The 19,270-nt window shown below is 45.9% G+C and overlaps 1 protein-coding gene and 1 long non-coding RNA gene across 6 annotated transcripts; one reads left to right on the top strand and one right to left on the bottom strand.

The window, feature by feature from the left end:
* Positions 1–399: 399 nt before the first annotated feature.
* On the bottom strand, positions 400–13,393 carry ZNF436 (zinc finger protein 436). 4 transcript variants are annotated; one of them, XM_053660280.1, is made up of 4 exons: positions 12,803–13,393; positions 10,301–10,427; positions 9,003–9,060; positions 400–7,553 (listed from the first exon to the last, which is right to left on the bottom strand). In XM_053660280.1, exons 3-4 carry the CDS (start codon positions 9,040–9,042, stop codon positions 6,301–6,303), a joined length of 1,293 nt encoding a protein of 430 aa, XP_053516255.1. In that variant the 5' UTR covers positions 9,043–9,060; positions 10,301–10,427; positions 12,803–13,393; the 3' UTR covers positions 400–6,300. The 4 variants fall into 4 exon arrangements, with proteins under 4 accessions (XP_053516255.1, XP_036991687.1, XP_036991684.1 ...); XM_037135789.2 differs by lacking the exon at positions 9,003–9,060 and adding an exon at positions 11,428–11,520 and having other exon boundaries at positions 401–7,553; positions 12,803–13,388; XM_037135792.2 differs by lacking the exon at positions 9,003–9,060 and having other exon boundaries at positions 12,803–13,388.
* Positions 12,870–19,240, top strand: LOC119042173 (uncharacterized). Of its 2 annotated transcripts, XR_008390665.1 has the most exons (5): positions 12,870–12,960; positions 13,426–13,492; positions 17,087–17,204; positions 18,039–18,217; positions 18,768–19,240. It is a non-coding gene; the product is annotated as an uncharacterized LOC119042173 (long non-coding RNA). The 2 variants fall into 2 exon arrangements; XR_005081169.2 differs by lacking the exons at positions 17,087–17,204; positions 18,039–18,217; positions 18,768–19,240 and adding an exon at positions 15,155–15,643.
* The last annotated feature ends 30 nt before the right edge of the window (positions 19,241–19,270 follow it).

Raw genomic sequence — 19,270 nt, 5'->3', positions numbered from 1 at the left:
GCACAGACAGCTTGGTCTACCCGCAAGAGAACAAAGCTGGGGAAGAGGTTCGTTTATGGGATGTTTAAGCAAAGAACTCCAAGGCCCTGGACACTTGAGTATGTGAGCTAGAAGGGGACCAGGCGGTGTGAGCTCTGATCCCCTTGGCCCCGTGGGGAAAAGTGCAACAGAAGGAGGGTCAGGTCCAAGGCTTTTAAAGAGCAGGGCTCAGGGTGGAGGCCTCATTACTGCTGCCTAATGGCCATACTATCTGGGCTAAGACCCAAACTCCAAAAATGTAGGTGTAACTACACAAGCATGAAGTTCAGAGAGCATCTTCTTCCCTGCCTTTTCTAAAAACCAAAGATGTAAGTTCTTTAAGAGCTATCAGTGTAGAGATTTAGAAAAGGAAAAATTGGGTAAAAATCCCATCAGAAAACTGGGCTTAATCAAAATTTAAAACTTTGGTCCTTTCAAAGACACTACTAAGAGAATGAAAAGACAAGCCCTGATGGTTGTGGCTCAGTGGGTTGAGCACTGTCCCACGAATTGAAGGGTCACTGGTTTAATTCCCAGTCTGGGGACGTGCCTGGGTGGTGGGCCAGGTCCTGGGTTGGGGACGTGTGAGAGACAACTGATCAATGTTTCTCTTCTTCTCTTTCTCTTTCCCTTCCACACTCTCTAAAAATAAATAAACAAAACCTTTAAAAAAGAGAGAGAGAGAGAGAGAGAGAATGAAAAGACAAGCCAAAGACTGGGGAAAATATTTGCAAATAATATATGTAATAAAGGAATTATGTCCAAAATATATAAAGGACTCTCAAAAATAAACCCTGGCTGGTGTGGCTCAGTGGATTGATCACCAGCCTGTGACCCAAAAGGTTATGGGTTCAATTCCTGGTCAGGACACATGCCTGGGTTTCGCACCAGGTCCCCAGTTCAGGGCATGCAAGAGGCAACTAGTCAATGCATCTCTCATACACTGATGTTTCTCTTTCTCCCTCCTTTGACTATCTCACTAAAAATAAATAAAATCTTTTTTAAAAAATCAATAAAAACAAGTGATCCAAAACTTTCATTAGAGTCTCAAAGGAATCTGATCTTCTCTGAAATACTAACAACCATTCGTTTATGTGCTTGGCTTGGAGGATTCAGAGGTTAACCAGAGGCCACACCTAGAGCAGAGAGCCTGAAATCCGGCCTGAACTCCCTGTATGGAGAGCCTGCCTTGTAACAAGTCCCCAAAGTTACAAAGAAAGATCTGTACTGAGATAACCCTCCAAAGGTGACAATGAGCCCTAAGGAACTGGTGGCTTTATCCCAGCTTTACCCAGGGGGGTGGGGCCGAGGGTGGGTCTTAGGTGGGTCACATTGCCTCTAGGAGCCTTCTGGCCTTTGCATAAAGGCCCCAGTAGATATCCAATGACAGGATTCCTACAGTTCTTTTATGAGTGGCATGTGTTGTAACAAATTAGAAATGAAGTCACCAGCTCTGCTGGCGGGGCTGAAATTTATACGTATTTCCCTCTCGTTTACCCAAGAAATATTTGTTGCCTGCCTACTGTAAGTAAAACGTTTGCTAGGCGTTGAAGGCACAATGGTGAGGAAGATGCAGTGACTTCTTCAAGGGCGGCCAAGTCTAAGGAGGGGATGAGAAAGTAAACAGGCAACAAAACAGGAAGAAAGTGCTTTGATCGGGACAAATCCAGGGGACACTGAAAGGAACACCTGATGGATCCGGTCTGGTGCGATCAGGAAAGGTTTCCTACCAGCTTGGCGTGAGAGCTGGAGGAGGAGGAGTTGGCCAGAAGAGCAGAGAGGAAGAGATGCAACTTGGAGTGCGTTGCCAAGTGCAGAAGTGCAGAGAATGGAAGCTGAGGGGCCAGCAGGGGCCGGATCATGGCTCCCCATAAATCACACCACAGCAGTGTACTGTCTGCTGCTGGTGACGGGAATCTGGGAGAGGTTGTACATGGAAGAGTGGCAAGAAGGGGTTTGCCCTTCAGGAAGCTCATTCTAGTTGCAGCAAGGGAGAATAGACTGAAGGGGTTTGAAAATAGAAAAGGAGAGACTCATTAGGAGGTTGTTTCCATTAGGAAGACATGGCCGTGAGTGATCTGAATAATTGCAGCTAATATTTTGAGCTTCGTTATCTCATTTAATCTTTGCAACTCTATGAGGCAGATAGAATCCCTCCCATTTAATGATGGGAAACCCAAGGAACGGAAGAGCTAAGGAACTTGACCAAAGTCACACGGTAAGTGGTGGCAGTGGAGCAAGGTAGGTGCGCTGGAAAAATATTTAAGAGGTGGTATGGTCCCTTCTGGATGACTAGTTTATTCAACTAATACTACTGACCAGGAGGGTGGCTAAAAGAGCAGGAATTGTCAAGTATGACGTGCAAGTTTCTAGCCTGGATAACTAGGCAACGAGTGAGTCAGGAAATAGAGGCAGGTGGGGGTGGTAGAAGAAAGTGGTGAGTTCAGTGTGCGGTTTGGTTTTAAGGAACGCTCGGGTAATTTCCAAGTGGAGATACATATGAGGTAGCCATCTACAGGGGCTGCTATGAAATTCCAAATGAGAATTTGATGTCATCAGCTTCAATCTCTCCGAGTAGTATCAGTAAAAAACTAAACCACCTTTGGAGAAGCTGAAAACGATACAAACTTTGCACATGAAGCACTTAGGAAAACATACTATAGTAGCTTTAACCACGAAACAATTTTAGGTCACTACAGAGTAGTTTTTCTATTAATTTTACTCCTCAGGTTGGTTGGTTGGTTTTGTTTACTAATGGCCCTGTAAGTTTCCTGTAGAGAAGCAAGGCCCAGATCAGCTACACCACCGCAGAGATGTGTATCTAACCAATGCTTCCGAGTCCTTTTCTCCCAGGGCACACGAATTCCTTTTTGAACACTAACTTTTGAAACACTAAAGAACCATTGAACAAATGATCACTTCAGGGCACTCGATGGGGAACTAATGTCCTGGAAGCAGAGGCCTAACCAACCCCTAGAGAACAAAGGGAATCTTCTTTTTATAATAATGGTGAAGCATTAATATATCAAATAGCCGTACAGGGAAGACTCCAGGTGAATTTCTGCAGGTGAACTGGCATTTTCTTTTAATTTCCTTTCCAGAAATTAAAAATGCTGATCATGTAAACCGCAAAAGAGTTTTTAAAAAATGCTTTGATGAAATTTCTTTTCCAACTTTTGGCTATAGATTAACTCAAGTTTTTCTTCCATGTTTGTATTTTTGCCCAATTTAAAGCACTTCTACTCCTTACCTCTACCTAGACTGGCCCTTCATTTTCTTAAAAAAGATTTCATTAGAGAAAATTACTTGTAAGTAACTCAAAAATTGTGGACACAGCCTGGTAACACATAATCATTGCCATAATCACAATCACTGGCACCACCCGCAAGACGGTGCAATTATGTCATAAATAGGGAGCCTTTGACTGTTTCTAAGAGTTATCTGTTCTGGAATCCCAACACTGGATCAGTAGACATTGTTTTAGTATTCTTAAGACTAAATATCTCCTTAAAGCAAAAAGGCTTCCTTACATCTTTCCTTTTGGATGTCCTTCCCCCGCTAATGAGTCACGCCTACCAAATACTCCCATGTTGCTTGCCACCATCCTAATCTTCATAAGAAATTGTTCAGGTTTTTGCATCTTCCCAAAATATGACAATATCCAAGGGCTCACCAATGTACTCCCAAATTTCCAGAAGAACATCAGTACAAATGCATGAATGTAAAGATAACTGCACCCAAATTCAATGTATCTGATGAAAACCCATTTTATGAATTGGTGCTGGATTACTAAAATGATTCTCAGCTTTTTGATTTTAAAAATTATACTTTTAATTATAGAATATTGTTAGAATAATACAGATATAGAGAGACACTAGAATAACTGTGACCAATATACCACAAGGAAAACTGCTCTACACACTTACTCATCCACTCTCCACAACCATAGAAAACAGGCACAAAGTGTTCAGGGCGTGTGTGCAGAAGCAGCCAGAGTCTTGGGAGCAGAAGGCATGCAAAAAGCATTAGCAAAGAGAGTCCAATGCATAACTTCTACACAAAGTTCAACAAATGGGCAGCAACTGGCAGACAGAGAGGAGACAGAGCTGGTCTGGCCCTTGCCCTTTTAACTTCCCAGCTGGAGTGGACATGTATGGAGAGGTGGCTGGGGTACTTAAGATGCCAAAGCAGCAGCAGGCACAGGTTAGGGGCGGGACGGGAGAGTCGGGAAGGAAAAGAAAGTGAAATAGAGTTATGTCATGAAGATGCTGTCTTCTATGGCCACTCTAAAGCCCTAGGAGCTCACCGAAACAGAACTTTGATATTCATTAAAACCATCGGCAACACTGATATGGTACAAGGCATATTTTAGTTTAGTCATCAAGAACATGTAAGTCATTCAACAATTAAAACATGAATACCCTAGCAAGAGGGTATTGGTTGGCAAGAGGTCATATAGAACAAAAAACAGGCTCCCTGCCCGGGGTTTGTATTTAAATAGGAGTCACAACAGAAAAAAAGCTCGTTGGTGGAATGGGATTTTTTGCTACTTTGGAGGTCGTGTTAGTCCCACACAGCTGTGGGTCGTAACTCAGTACAGCACACTACTTTAGAGAGACCACTGGCTCTTTTAACACCAGCTGCCCAAGAGCTATGGCAAAAGTAGGTTTCAAATGTTAAAACTCTCACAACAAAGCACAGTAGAAATACCTTGAGGCACACTCAAAAATAAAAACTTTCCTTCCTTGAATCCCATCTCCTGGGCATTAATTCCCTTCCACTCACACCCTCAAATACTTGGATAAGCACAAACATTGGGGACATTCCTTAATTCTCAGTTGGGCTGAGGTGGGAGAACTGACACTACTGGGCTTAGATTAAGTCAACTGGTAATCACTTTGTATCTGTAGGCTGAGAGGATGAAAGTACATTCCTATACGTTTATTAATTCCTTGTGACTAGCCCAAAGAGAAGATATTCAGTCTCAGAACAGGACAATCAACCCATCTGTCCCGTCCTCATATCCCACAGTGGGCTGACACACATGAACAAGTGCTTAGTTCTGTCCAAGGGCAGACCTTACGAAAGAGTGCACACTAGAGCACTCGTGCTCAAATTTTTTCTTCATACAGTGAAAAGGACATTTCTCCCACTGGATTATGTCTGTAGCTCTGCTACACAATCAACATCACCCAGTCACATGCTACGTCTGTGTGAATTCTGTTTCTGCTATGGGAAAAACCACAGGAAGACACATTTTACTGTACACACACATGCCCTTACGCAAGCTAAGAGAAACACTGGGATGTGGCCCTTGTCAGATCCTAGAGTTAGCAGTATAGGAAGAAGTGATCTTAAAGGGCAAAGGGGAAAGAACACAGAAATGACCTGTGTTCCTTGGGAAGGGACTCTGCTTCCTTCCCTGAAGTCATCAATTCCACTTGCTCCTTAGGCTCCACCATCGCTTATGGTCCCATCTTTCCTTGAAGCTATTTTCATTGCAGTGTTCCCTACAATGATCCCCAAAGGAAATTAACAAATTCTGATTAGTGGCAATAACAACAGTGGGCGTCAGTTGCTAAAATCACCATCACTGATGAGTCCTTGGTCCCCGAACCTGTTTCATTTTTCCTTGCAATCCATATCCTCAGTTAGCTTTCACAAAAATGCAAGCTTTAAAAAAGCTAATTAGAAACAATGAGAAGAAAAGATATGATCATTGCCTTCAAAGTGCAGAATCCAGCTCTCAGGAAGTTGGAAAGCTACAAGTGCATGAGCAATTCAAGGAAAAAGCCCTTTGAAAGGGAAGATGTATGTGCCCAACTATGGTAAGTGAATAAGTGTGGCAATTCAGGCAAAGTCTCTCATCCTTTTCCAAAAGAGCTGTGGCCACCCTATTACAGTTCAACATTGATTGCCCTTAGCACAGTTTTTTGAGTCAGGGCTAGAAGAAGAACTTTTAAAAATTTACTCTATTTCCACGCCTGAGTATTTATCAGCATTTATCCTCTAGACTTCAGAGTTCCAGTTACTTGTGGGGCTGAGTTCAATGAAGCACTTCATTAATACTGCTTGAATAAAAATCACTATGTTTAAGAGGGAAGAATATTCCCAAAGCCATGGGTCAGAACTTCAAATGGCTTGTCTTCACCGATGTTTCAAACTGTGGCCTACGACAAGGAAATTCAGTATGGTATAAGCAGCTCAGTCTTGAGAGAGCTCTCTAATAGCACATAAAATTGTACCTTCAAGTGAATCATTTATCAGTCACAATTACGAGACTCAGTCAGTGTGAACTCTTTTATGTTTAATAAGAGCTGAGCTCCGGCTGAAACTCTTCTCGCATTCAGTACATTCATAAGGCTTCTCCCCCGTATGAACTCTTTGATGTGTGATGAGGTTGGAGCTCTGGGTGAAACCTTTTCCACACTGCACACACTCATAAGGCTTCTCTCCTGTGTGGGTTCTCTGGTGCTTAATGAGATCTGACCTTTCACCAAAGCTTCGCCAACACTCGTTGCACTCATAGGGCTTCTCTCCAGTGTGAATTTTCTGGTGTGTGATGAGGTGAGAGCTCCGGCTGAAGCTTTTCCCACACGCGTTACACTCATACGGCTTTTCCCCGGTGTGGGTTCTCTGGTGCTGAACCAGGTGTGAGATGCGGCTGAAGTTCTCCCCACATTCGTTACAGTGGTACGGCTTTTCTCCCGTGTGGGCTCTACGATGGCGCACAAGGTCAGAGTTCTGACTGAAGTTCTTCCCACACTCCTCGCACTTGTAGGGCCTCTCTCCCGTGTGGACCCGATAGTGCTTGATGAGATCAGACCTCTCACTGAAGCCTCGTCCACATTCATTGCACTCGTAAGGCTTCTCGCCTGTGTGCGTCCTCTGGTGCTGAGCTAGGTGCGAGCTCCGGCTGAAGCTTTTCCCACACTCCTCGCACTCATAGGGCTTCTCCCCACTGTGGGTCCTTTGGTGTTGGATTAGGTGCGACAGCCGGCAGAAACTTTTCCCGCACTCGTTACATTTGTGGGGCTTTTCTCCAGTGTGGATTGTCTGATGCTGGATGAGATGAGAGCTTCTTCCAAAACTTTTCCCACACTCGTTACAGTCGTAGGGTCTCTCCCCAGTGTGTGTTCTTTGATGCTGAATAAGGTGCGAGCTCCGGCTGAAGCCCTTTCCGCATTCATAACACTTATAGGGTCTATCTCCAGTGTGGGTTTTCTGATGTCGATTAAGGTCTGAGATCTGACTAAAGGCCTTTCCGCAGTGAGAACATATGTGGTATCGGATACCTGTGTGAGCCTCTTTGTGGACAAGCAGATCCGTGACTTGCTGGAGAGGATAGCTGACCCACTCTTCTGCTGTCAAATCTCCCCACTGTCCTTCGGCTCTATCCCTGCTCTCAAAGGCCTCTTCACTTTCAGGATTTTCTTCAGCATTCCCAGCAGGTCTTTCAGATGCAGTCCCAAATTCTACATCGTCACTAATCTCTTGCTTTGGATTCACCTCGTTCTCACTCCTGATCTCAAAATCTGTAATAAAGAGTAAATAATAATAATAATAATAATAATACTGATGAACACACAAAAATTATCTACTGTGTGCCAGGCACTGTGCTAAGTCCTTTACACGAATTACCTCACTTGCCATGAGAGTCAGGCATTATGATGATTTGTACTTTATAAATAAGAAATGCAAGACTAAGAGAAGTGACATCCAAAAGGTCATACTCACAGATACAGAGAACAGACTGACATGTGTCAGTGGAGAGGGAAGTTGGGAGTTGGATGAAGAAGGCGAAGGGGTGAAACGGAACAAATGGGTGGTTGTAGAACAGCCAAAGAGTGCAGATGGCAGCATGGGAAATAGAGTCAGTAATGTCAAGATAACTAAGTACTGGGCTAGGTGGGAGCTTGGAGCAGTGGGGGGACCACTCTGCAGAGTACATGGTTTTCTAGCCACTTTGCTGTACATCTGAATGGTACTTACTGAATGTAGACTGTGGCTGGGAAAAAAAACAACAACACAGAAGGTCATGTAGTAAATGGTGGAGCCAGGATTCAAATTCAGGTTTGTCTGATAAAGGTTCATGCTCTGTACCAATAATGTCAATGGTTCTTCGTAAAAATTGTATATATTCCTGATTTTTCAAAAGGAGAAAACCAGGAAGAGAGACTATAAGACTCTAAATTAGAATTTCTAATAGCCAAAAGCCTAGATACTTTATATATGAATGCATGTGTGTATATGTGTTTGTTTTTAACTGATCAAGCCTTCATCATTACTATTATATAATATTTACTAAGAACCTCCTGGGATAGCATAGAGAAAAATGACTTTTTTATCTATTTATATCAAGGTTTTTTAAAAGATCTCATTTATCCATTTTTAGAGAGAGAAGGGAGGGAGAAAGAGAGGGAGAGAAACATCAATGTGTGGCTGCCTCCTCCGCGCTCCCTGCCGTGGACCCGGCCCACAACCCAGGCATGTGCTCTAGTTGGGAATCAAACGGGCGACCCTTTGGTTTGCAGGCTGGCATTCAATCCACTGAGCCACATCAGCAGGGGCTATATCAAGTTTTAACTGACCAAAAAAGTGATTGATCGCCAAATGATACTTTCCAGTGACCTTTTAATGAAAACAGGGGTGGGAAGGTTGGAGAAAGCAAAAAAGATGCCTAGCGTAGGTCACTCTTGGCACTAAGTACAGTCTTCAAATGGAAGTCAAAATATACAACCACTCTGTACAAAAAAACTTTCTACCAGACACTGCATTTCCCAAACTGTGTTTCTTAGTACACTCTTCAGAAAGTGGTTACTAGGTATGCTGGGAGAAAAGGGCTCGTGGATAAATTAGTTTGGTAAATGATGTATGCAACATCTTCTTAGAAACTCACAGTGTCAGATAACATGTTAAAGGTGCTAAAGAGTCTTGATGCAAACAAGCCTGGTAAACGTCATTTAACCCACTCCCAAACTTACTTGGGCAAAAACCTTTTTTTTGGTGCTTCCATGCTTCCATCCTTAAGTGCTCCTTGGACTGAATCATAGACATATAAATGCATATTTCTTTAAGATTCTTATTTCTTACTTTTGTTGGATTAAGTGGAATATTTGGGAAACAGATTGCAATAAATCTGGGTATATAACTTCATTTCCAGTTGCTTTTCTAAAGGACGGATCCAAGAAACTTGGGACATCAGAGAGAGCCCAAGTTAAAAAGAAAACCTCTCATATGTGCCTTTTGTCCTGGAATAGGCTATAGGAATAAAGATTTCAAAGACAGGATTAGTCTTTAATGAGTGGCAGATCACCCAGTGAAGCTCACATGGTTGCTAACATGGTTCACAGTTTCTGTCAAGTCTAAACAGGAGACGAAGTGAGTTTAAAGGCTGTTCAGCTCAAGAACGTACTATTTGTTCTGGTTATACTGGGACCAAAGGACAGCTAAGAGAAATGACAGGATTGCTGATCATCAAAAAAATTAGCTTCCCTCACTAATATACCAATTTGTAATCTCATTTAGTTCAGGATTTTCTGGAACAACACCTGACATACTCAAATCTACGATCAACTCTGGAACATCTCTAGACAAGCACCTACTCCAGATATAGGACCTAAGGCAAAGCTAGCGCTCTGAAGCCAGAATGAACACAGAAAGGTGGCTTTTGTCCTCACATGACCCTGGGGCAGAACCCTCCCATCTTCTAGTAAAAACATATTTATGGGGGCATTTAAAATTTGTATTGATCTATTTTCAGAGAGAGGAGAAGGGAGGGCAAAAAAGAGGGAGAGAAACATGGATGTGCAAGAGATACAGCAACTGGTTGCTCCTTACACACCCGCAACTGGGGACCTGGCCTGCAATCTGGGCATGCGCCCTAACTGGGAACTGAACCCGCCACCTTTCAGTTCGGTTTGCAGGCTGGCACTCAATCCACTGAGCCACATCAGCCAGGGCTATGGGGGGGTATTTATATCCTGGATACCAATTTATCAGATTTGTTTGGTCAGTGACTTGTACAAACGGGCTGGAAAAAGGCAAATGTCTCAGAGCACAAGAAATCTAAATGTTTTTAAAATATGCAGAAACATTCTTTCTTTTTAGACAACACGACCCTGATGTTCCCACACTCAAATATTTGTGAGGACTCAACTCAAGCCAATATCCAGTTTAGTGCCTTAAAAATTAAACAAGTAGGTTGTGTTGAAAGAGCTAAGCCATTTTTGACACAGCCTCAAAAATGTGGGGTGAAGAATGGAAGAGAACCCTTACTTACCTAATGAGACAACATTTCCATAATTCTCCTGCATAACATCCCTGTAAAGCTCTCTTTGTGTAGGGTCCAGGGGTCTCCATTCTTCCCGGGTGAGGTACATGGCCATATCTTCAAATGTCACGGGTGCCTGAAATCACACAATGCTTCCTCATTACTTGGTATCTCAGAGGTTAGGACCAGTTTTTCTCCTTGAAATTACAGACATGGTTAGAACTGCTGAGGAAGTGAAAGGTATTAAGTCTGCTTTGTAGAGTCCAAAGAGGAAAAAAAATGGGTGGTGGGTTAAGTGCCGGGGGGGTGGGCTGGTGATGAGGCGAGGGTTTTTTGTGGGGTGGGGGAAAAGCTAAAGAGAGATATAGTAAAGAGGGGAGCAATTTGCAAGCTAATTGCTCTGGATGAATGACCAGATATCCCTGCCCACCATCAGAACCTTATCCTCTAGCTGTACTTTGCTCAGAACACATCTAGCACCTCTGTCGCTCCATACCTTCACTCACAATCTTCATCTTTTCCTGGAATATCTTTCTTAAACTACAGATATCCTACTATTCTTTTTTTCACCCTAGATGAGGAAAACCTTAAACTGACAAATATGTAAGTGACAAAGGGTTTTAAGAAATTAAAAAAAAAAACATATGAAGCAAAATAAGGTACAAATATAAGAGCTGGGCCTTATATTTGGAAATATACCATCTGAAAATTCTACTCTTCTTTCAGGCCCTGTTCCGGTACCAACTATTCTTGAGTGCCCCTCCTCCCTCGGACCCCTGGGATAGAATTAATCACTCCCACTCCTTCGTTCCCACACAGCACTTTGTTCTTCAGAAAACAGAGCTCTTATCACGTTGTATCGCAGTTAACCGGATACATCCATCTCCCTATAGATTGTGAGCAAGGGCCCGTTTCATCCATCTTTTCTCTCTCCGGTATTTAAATGCATAAGGCAGGTGTTCAATAAATACTCGTCTGTGGCTAAACAGGTCTGGTACTAGATCCCTGGAGGCAGAATACGGAAACGAGCTAATTACTAATCCCAGGAAAATTCCCATAGGTACTTGCAGAGCAAAGTAACGCCGGGACCAGGTGGGTAAGCAGAGGCAGGGTCCGCGAAGCCACCCCTGGCTTACCTGGGACCCAGCCATAAGCAGGGTGGCTGCCATCTCGGGCTCAAGGATTCGCCTCCCAGGAGAGAGAGCAGGAAAAGCGGCTAGCAGACAGCACTAAAGAAGGCGAAAAGCAGGGCGTGAGGCATAGAAAACAGGCCCTGCCCACTCCCCAGGGCTGGAGTTCTGGTCGCCAGGCGGCTGGGGAGGGCCCTGAGCCCGGGCAGGGTCACTCTCCTCCCTGACCCTAGAGCGCTACCCGCCCTCTGTGTCTCCGCCACCATGGGGTGGAGGCAGTGCCGGAATTTGCTAGGACAGCTCCCTGGCAATGTCCCTGCCGGGCCGGGGGTCAAGCTGCTGCAGTCTCAGGGAGGAGGCTCCCAGCCCAGCCCACGGAACGCCTCCGCTCTTGCATCTTGAGGCTGGGCCCTTTCCGGCAGCTGCCTCAGCCAATCAGCGAGCGAAGCTCGAAAATGCTCTGCCAATGAGAAGCCGAACACTAGGCCGGCCACTGTAGCACGACCGGGAGCCTCTATCACGCCTGCGCCTGCCCCTGTGGCCTGTCGGGAGTTTGAGTTCCATTCTGGCGTACAAAGGCCAGTCAGGGGCCAAAAGCCAAGGAGGGAAAAGAACAAAAGGGTAAAAAAAGAAGCGCGTTCCTCCTAGCCAAGACAGAGTATCTTCTGCTTTCTTCTGTTGGAGACAAAAGCCCGATTAAGGCAGGGAAATTGCCCTGCTTGTCCTCACGTCCCTAGAAGTTTATCTTGAGTAGAAACTTAATTGCGATGTCGGGCCTAATTTAGGCGCTGGCCTGCGTTAGCTTTCTCTGGAATTAGTACTCATTTGGCAGCCGGGGATAGAGAGGAAAGAGGCAGCCGCCCACTCCCCAGGGGAGACTCAGCATCCAAGATGTACAACTTTGAGCTTGGCTCACGCACTACATCTCCCATCAGCGCCCGCGGCGTTCGCACGCTGCTACGGGGACTGCAACTCCCAAGAGGCCCCGCGCCAGCAAAGGATTAGCGAGTGGGGTCCTAGGCTGGGCCAGGCGGTGTCCAAATTCTGGCGCTGTTAACCCTATAGGGGAGTCTGACCGCGTCTTTCTAAAGAGGGCGACCCTTAAGGGGTGGGCTGAGTTACGCCTAGCAGAGGAAAAGCCTAAACCCTGAGCAAGGGTGGGGGATAGGGCGCGTGAGGAGGAGCAAGCCCGGCAGACCTCAGACTGGAAGGGGCCGACCTTACGATCCTGAGGGTTTGTCCGCCCAAAGGGTTCTTGGTGGCCCCTGGCAATGATTGAGACTCTGAAGGCTTGAGCCGGGTGGCCCCTCGGGATGTTAGCAGTCCGTGATCGGCTGAAAATGAGAAGCTGAAAACCCGAGCTGAGAACAAACAGACTTACCTCCTGGCCTGTAAAAGACCCACGAGATCCCTGCTCCAAGATCCGGGAGGCCCCCAAACAGATTCCGAATCCGCAGGCGGAGTTCTTCTGAGACTTCAGGCTTTAGGAAAGATTCTAGAGATAGCTACCGGCAGATCCCGGATATTTCAGATCCGCAGGTAGATCTCGAATCCGTAGACTTGCAGGCAAAGCCCAGAGATTGTAGGCGGATCCCAAAGAGTCTCAGGCAGCTCCGAAACCACAGGCTCATAGGCAGATCCCTCTGAGACCACAGTGGCTAGCCAAGAAATACCACCAGCAGCTAAGCTGCATTCAGCTGGATTTCTTCCGAACGGAAGGACTCACAGCCTTCCCTTTCCCCAGCCAGGATGAGAAAATTAGACAATGGAAGCCCAGCACTAGGAATGGCAGGCATTCTGCGTGGGGAAGAGCTCTGAGCTCGCTGTAGCCTTGGAGAGGGAAGTGATGGAAAAAGAATATAGCAGCTTATTAGGGACTCCCACCCTCTTCAAGTTATAAATATCCCCAGAACCTTGGCTATGTGCCCAGAAGCCTGTTGTCTCTAACTGTACAGGAGACTTCTCTGCCTGCTCTGGGAAAGGGGCTTTGCTTTTGTTTTGCAGACACATCCACCCACTGAGTGACTTGAATTTCTTTTCTCGAACATAACTCCAGGCTATGCTTTTATTGGTGAGTGTCCTGTTCCCAGTGCCCGGTTATTTATGGTTAAATTACTCAAGTGTCTAAAAGGAACTAGGACTCTCTTCAGCCATGAGGCAGACTCTCCTCCTCCTCCTCACCCCAAACTGTGAGGGTAGGAATAATTTAGATACCACAGGATTGTACCATTACACCCCAGCTAAAATTGGTAGAAGTACCGCCACCACTACCATCACAAAAAAAGAAAAGAGTCGCAGAGGGTCCCCGGAAGGCAGTCAAGATCAGACAGACCTGGGTTGGGATCCAGGCTGTGTATCCTCTGGAAAGTCTTTTAATCTCTCCAGGCCCATTTCCCTTTCTGTAAAATGGGGTGATCACACCTGAGGTGGCGGTGAGCACCGAACGAGATGACTTTAAAGTGAGCACTCATATGATAGTTGTTATTAATCCTGCCTTGGGTGACTTCCAAAGAGGCCTGTGGACATGTTCACTGGCTCAGAAAATCTGAGATGTCAGAATAGCTTGGTAGCTGTGAGTTTCTGCTGGTGACCTTACCCTTCCATAATGTTTCTGCTGGAAATCCAGAGGGAACTAGTAGATGGACCAGTGTGGTGAACTGAGCCCAGTAGAGCAGAGGTGTTTAGAGTTGCCAGGAACCTAGCACGTTAAGGCCTCACCCTTAGGGAACCCTCGGGGACAACAGGAGGGAGATCGGTTCCTACTGTGGCTTAATAATTGCGGGTATCTAACTGGGCCTAAGGTGAAGAGAGCTGAGTGGCCAAGTCCCTCCGCTCAGCAGGGCTTGCTTTTCATCCCTTCTCTGACAGATTGCTTTGTAAACTTTCTCAGGCCTTTTCTCCCCACTTGCTCCAGTGCTTTAAATCCTTTGTCCTCGGCTGTTTCTTTTATTCCTAGGCCCGGCTGGGGGCAGGGCGACCCTCTAAACCCAGCTTGGCTGCTAGTCTCCTGTAAGTGTTTTTCTTTCTTCACCTGGGATCCTCCAGAGGGTGTAGAAGAGAGGCTGAGAAAGATGGGAAGCGTGACTGCTTTTGTTGCACCGGGGTGGGGGGCTGGGGGTAGGGGAGATGAAGGTGGGGGGAGGAAAGAAAGTGGGTGAGGGGCTTCCTGTTGCAGCCTTCAGCTGGACTCTGAGGGTTGAGGTCACTGGAGGAGGAGGTGACTTCCTGCTCATTGTTCAGGGCTTCATTGTTTCTCAGGAATACTTTATTGTACTTGGGTTTTTGATAACCAACTTGGAAAACTGTATTTGTCCCATCATTCGGCAAACAATGAGCACCTACTGTGTGCAGAGGCAGCAGCACAGCCTATCCCCTGGGAAAAGGGGCCAGAAGAACCATTTGTCCAGGGTCTCCAGACAGAGTTGTAGGTTATGTCAGATCCACTGACAATTTGATCAAAGATCCTCCTTGTATGTCCTTAAGCTTGTTTCTTACTAATAGGCCACCCTGGCTAGGGAACACTGTAAATTGTTGTTTTAATAAACCCTATCATTGTCTTGTGAGCTGCGCAATTATGTTGTAACTTTTTGTACTACAAGTATTAATTTGTTAAACATTTAAAACTGTGCCTCCATATTTGTGATGATGTTTTTTCATCTCTTCATTTTCAAATTATACCTGGAATATAAAAAAAAAACTGAAGTGACCTGGGCTTCTCTCTTGACCCTGCCAGGAGCAGTGATGAAGCCTCAACACAGCCCAAGGAGCTGGGGACACACCGACTTGCAGTCATTGCAGTCCAGCTGTTAGAGTGTAAGATGATGAGCTAGCTAGCGTGCACCAAGGAGAGGGGCGAACTCCTAGCCGGGGGACAGGAGGAGGCTTCACAGAGGAGATGACATCTGAGCTGGCTTGCAAAAACTGTAGGAGTCTTGTAGGTGGAGAACAAGGGGAGGGACAGACAGCATTCCGGTCTACAAGAACAGCATGTGCAAAGTCATGGAGGCGTGAGAGGACAGAGCGTGTTCCAGAATGGTCAGGATTGGGGACAGCTAAAGGGAAGAGTGTGGGCAGGGAGTGACAGGGGGAGGAAGCAGAGTGAGGACAGTCTCTTACGCTCCTTTGTCTGCCTGCCTATTTGTCTCTGCCTTTGGCTGTGGATCAGCCAAGCTGGTGATGAGGTGCAGATGAGGGGGCAGATGGGGACTGGCCTGGGGTGAGAAGAGCAGACTGACCTTGCAGGAAGAGGGGGGGTGGAGAGGATTAGGAAGCTCTTTATGACCTCATGCGTTTCAGCTGGTTTTCTCCTGAGACTATCACCATGGTAAAAAAAAAAAAAAAAGGTAAACAATGGCATTAAAATGATACAACAAACTTATCTCATTTGTTTAGCCTACTTAAAAGCATCAAATAGGCCCAGATTCACCAAACGTGTTTACTGTGTCCCTGTTCGGTACCAGAGACTGTGCCAGTACCAGCTACTGAAGAAAATTCAGACTCCTTGCTTTGCCTTTCCCAGTCCCCCTCCACCTGCCTTCTGCCTTTGGTGGCTTATCTTCCATCCCCACTGCCCATTTGCTCCAGCCTAATGGAGCTGTTGCCCTCTTCCCGAAAACCTGATGGGCCTTCCCAAATGGGACTGCCATTGCACACCGCCCCCTCACAATGACTGCACGGCTGCTGTGAAGACTACATGCAAGAATGGCTGCAATCGCATGGGCACAGAGGAAGGCCTGGATCCGCAGTTGCCATCACCGTCAGGGGGGAAGTAAATGAATCACCTCTGTGAGGTGAAGCCATATTTCCGAGTGGCTCACAGCAGGAATAGGGGCCTAGGTTCAAGTTCAGATTCTGCTCCCGAAACCAAATTACTCTCTGAACCTTGGTTTTCCCAGTCTGTAAAAAGAGTATAATAATACAATTCATAGAGACAGAAAATAGAATAATATTGCTTGCCAGGGGCTGGAGGAAGGGGGAAATGGGGAATTGTTTAATTAGGTGTAGAGGTTCATTTTGCAAGATGAAAAGAGTTCTGGAGAATGGCTGGACAAACATGTGAATGTACTTAACATTACTGAATTATATGTAGCCTTAAAAATGGTTAAGGTGGTAAATTTTATATTACTTATACAATAAAAAAAAGCATAATAGTCATGGCTGGTGTGGCTCAGTGGACTGAATGCCAGCCTGTGAACTGAAGGCTCATGGATTTGATTCTCAGTCAGGGCACATGGCTGGGTTGCGGGCCAGGTCCCCTGTTGGGGGTGTGCAAGAGGCAACCACACACTGATGTTTGTCTCCCTCTCTTCCTCCCTTCCCTTTCCTAAAAATAAAAAAATATATTTTTAAAGCGTATAGTAATGTGATCTAGTTCAGGGCATCTCAGGGTTGTCTGAGCAATATAAATTGCTCCCCTGTACTCACAGTTGTAAGAGCTCACATTTACTAACTAGGTACTTGGTGTCAGGCATGATTCTAATGAGTCCTCACAACAATCCTTGGAGTCCGGGGCTCTTGTACCATTTTACAGATGAAAAGAAGAGGCATGGAGGAGGTACACGAGGTGTCCAAGATACCCAGCCAGCAAATGCTTAAGAACTAAGAAATTATTGTTGACAGATACTGCCACACAAAGAATCCATCATCATTATTATTGTCTTGGTAGAATGCAGTGTAATTACTAGAGTTTCACAGTGCTCTGGGAGTTCTGAGGAACCATCTCTTGTGACCAGGAGACTTCGCAGTAGATGTGCAGTACATCTGAGATAAGCCTTGAAGAACAGGTAAGATTTGGACAGGGTAGGGGCGAGACAATCACTAGAGGCAGTCCCATTTGGGAAGGCCCATCAGGTTTTCAGGAAGAGGGCAACAGCTCCATTAGGCTGGAGCGAATGGGCAGTGGGGATGGAAGATAAGCCACCAAAGGCAGAAGGCAGGTGGAGGGGGACTTGGAAAGGCAAACCAAGGAGTTTGAATTTTCTTCAGTAGCTGGTAGAAATCCACAGAAGGTGAGTGGGGAAGGCCATGGAGGGAAGATGCAGGTAAGGTAGGGAGTGCTTTGAATTGGGAGATGAGCAGAAAGTCCAAGAGAAAAGCAAGCCGGAAAGACAATGTTGATGGGGATGGCAATGGAGAGAGGGGTCGGACAAGTGGGAGACTATATAACTGGTAACAGGGCAAGGGGAAAGGGTCAAAGAGGGTGCAAGTAATGCACTAGTAGTTGAGAGGAAAAAAAGGCAGAAGAGCGGATTTAAGAAAGAAGTTGTGAGTTTAGTTTCAGATTAATTGTATTGAGGGGGTAGGGAGGGGGGCACTGTTCTTGGGGGAGATATTCAGATAGGCACTTGGCAGCTTAAGTCTTGAGTTCAAGAAAACTCAGGGCTAAAGTTAGAGATCTGGTAGTCTGGACTACTAAGGAAGACTTCTGATTCCATATACTATTTCAGATTCCTGTAACCTTCTGAAACCTCTTCTAAATTTGTCATAGGATCTTGAATGTACTTTTGTTTTCAAGTTCTTTGGGCCGTAACACTCCTGGTGAAACCTCTCCACCATCCCAACCCCGATGCCCCTACGTTCACCTCCCCTGACCTTGTCTTTTTCCTCCCATATATAAGGCAGCCACCTGCCCTCCCTAGAAGGCCTTCCGGGGTGGCAGAAGTTAGTGCTGACTCCCTGGCCGCTCACGCCCTCGTCATCTTTGAGAGCAGGCTGCTTCCGGATGGTCTAACACGCTGGAGGCGGTTTCTCACATAGGAAGGTGAAGATGGAGTTAAATCCTGTGTTCCGACCAATGGTGTGTGCAGACTGTGGGGCAAGAGTACAGCACGTGGGGGCCTTGCAGACTCTGCCAGGAGCAGTAGGGAAAGAAAGCAAGGGAGGTTTTAAATGGGGTGGTAGAGTCGGGGACTATAACGGCCCAGATTTGCGATTTTGGAATGCCTGTCCTGGTCTGCGCAGTGGGTCCAGGGGGACACAGAAAGACCGGGTGGGAGGGTATGGACACCTGCTGGTGAGCACAGTCTGAGGCCTATTCATATTTTTCTGGGTCTTTCTATGAGTGTCGATGTGTACTGTATAGTTGGGCAGACTGGAGCCAACCAGTTCTTTTGCTGTTTATTTTGACTCATCTCCTCTGTAAAGAGTAAGGTGGTTAAGGGTGGAAGGTCAGTTCTGTATTTGTTCCCAGGCTGTAAACCCCTATGACATGGGGAGCACAATGAATATTTACGCTGTGACTACTGAATGTCACCCCAGCCTGCCCCCTTTAAAAAGCCCAAGAGTGACATGTATTGACATTATTAAATTGATAGTAGTTACTGTTTTGTTCTGCTTTTGTTTTCTAGACATTTAGGTGGAAGATTAGATGATGCAGAGAAAAATCTGGATATCTAAATCCTTATTACTCAAGTGTGGGCCAAGCATGGACATCACCTGGAAGCTTGTTGGAACTGAGAAGTCTCAGGCCCCACCCCAGACCCACTGAATCAGACTTTGCATTTTAACACAACCCCCAGGGCATTCCCAGCCATATTAAAGTTTGGGGAGCTCCTGGGTGTCCATGCAGCGCCTGTCCACACTTCCACAGGTAACATCCGTACCTTAGACGTACATCACATCCCGTCCAGTATGGAAGTCTGTGCCTGTGATTTCTTTTCCCGCCAGGCCGGGAATTCCTGGAAGGTACACACCAACCATTGTGTATGGGCCTGGACCTCTCTTTGCATCGAGCACAATGACAGGAAGCAGAAGACCTGGGTTTCGGTCCTGCTTCTGCCATTTAAAGCTTGCGTGTGTTGCATCTTCTGTGAGAGAATTTTCAAGCCTTCCAAAGGACCCGCCCCAAATT

The sequence above is a fragment of the Artibeus jamaicensis genome, unplaced genomic scaffold (genome assembly GCF_021234435.1).
Source record: "Artibeus jamaicensis isolate MK-2021 breed Jamaican fruit bat unplaced genomic scaffold, CSHL_Jam_final scaffold_847, whole genome shotgun sequence".
Lineage (NCBI taxonomy): Eukaryota > Metazoa > Chordata > Mammalia > Chiroptera > Phyllostomidae > Artibeus > Artibeus jamaicensis.
Note: the sequence above shows the minus strand (reverse complement) of the source record. Positions and strands in the feature narration are given on the sequence as shown.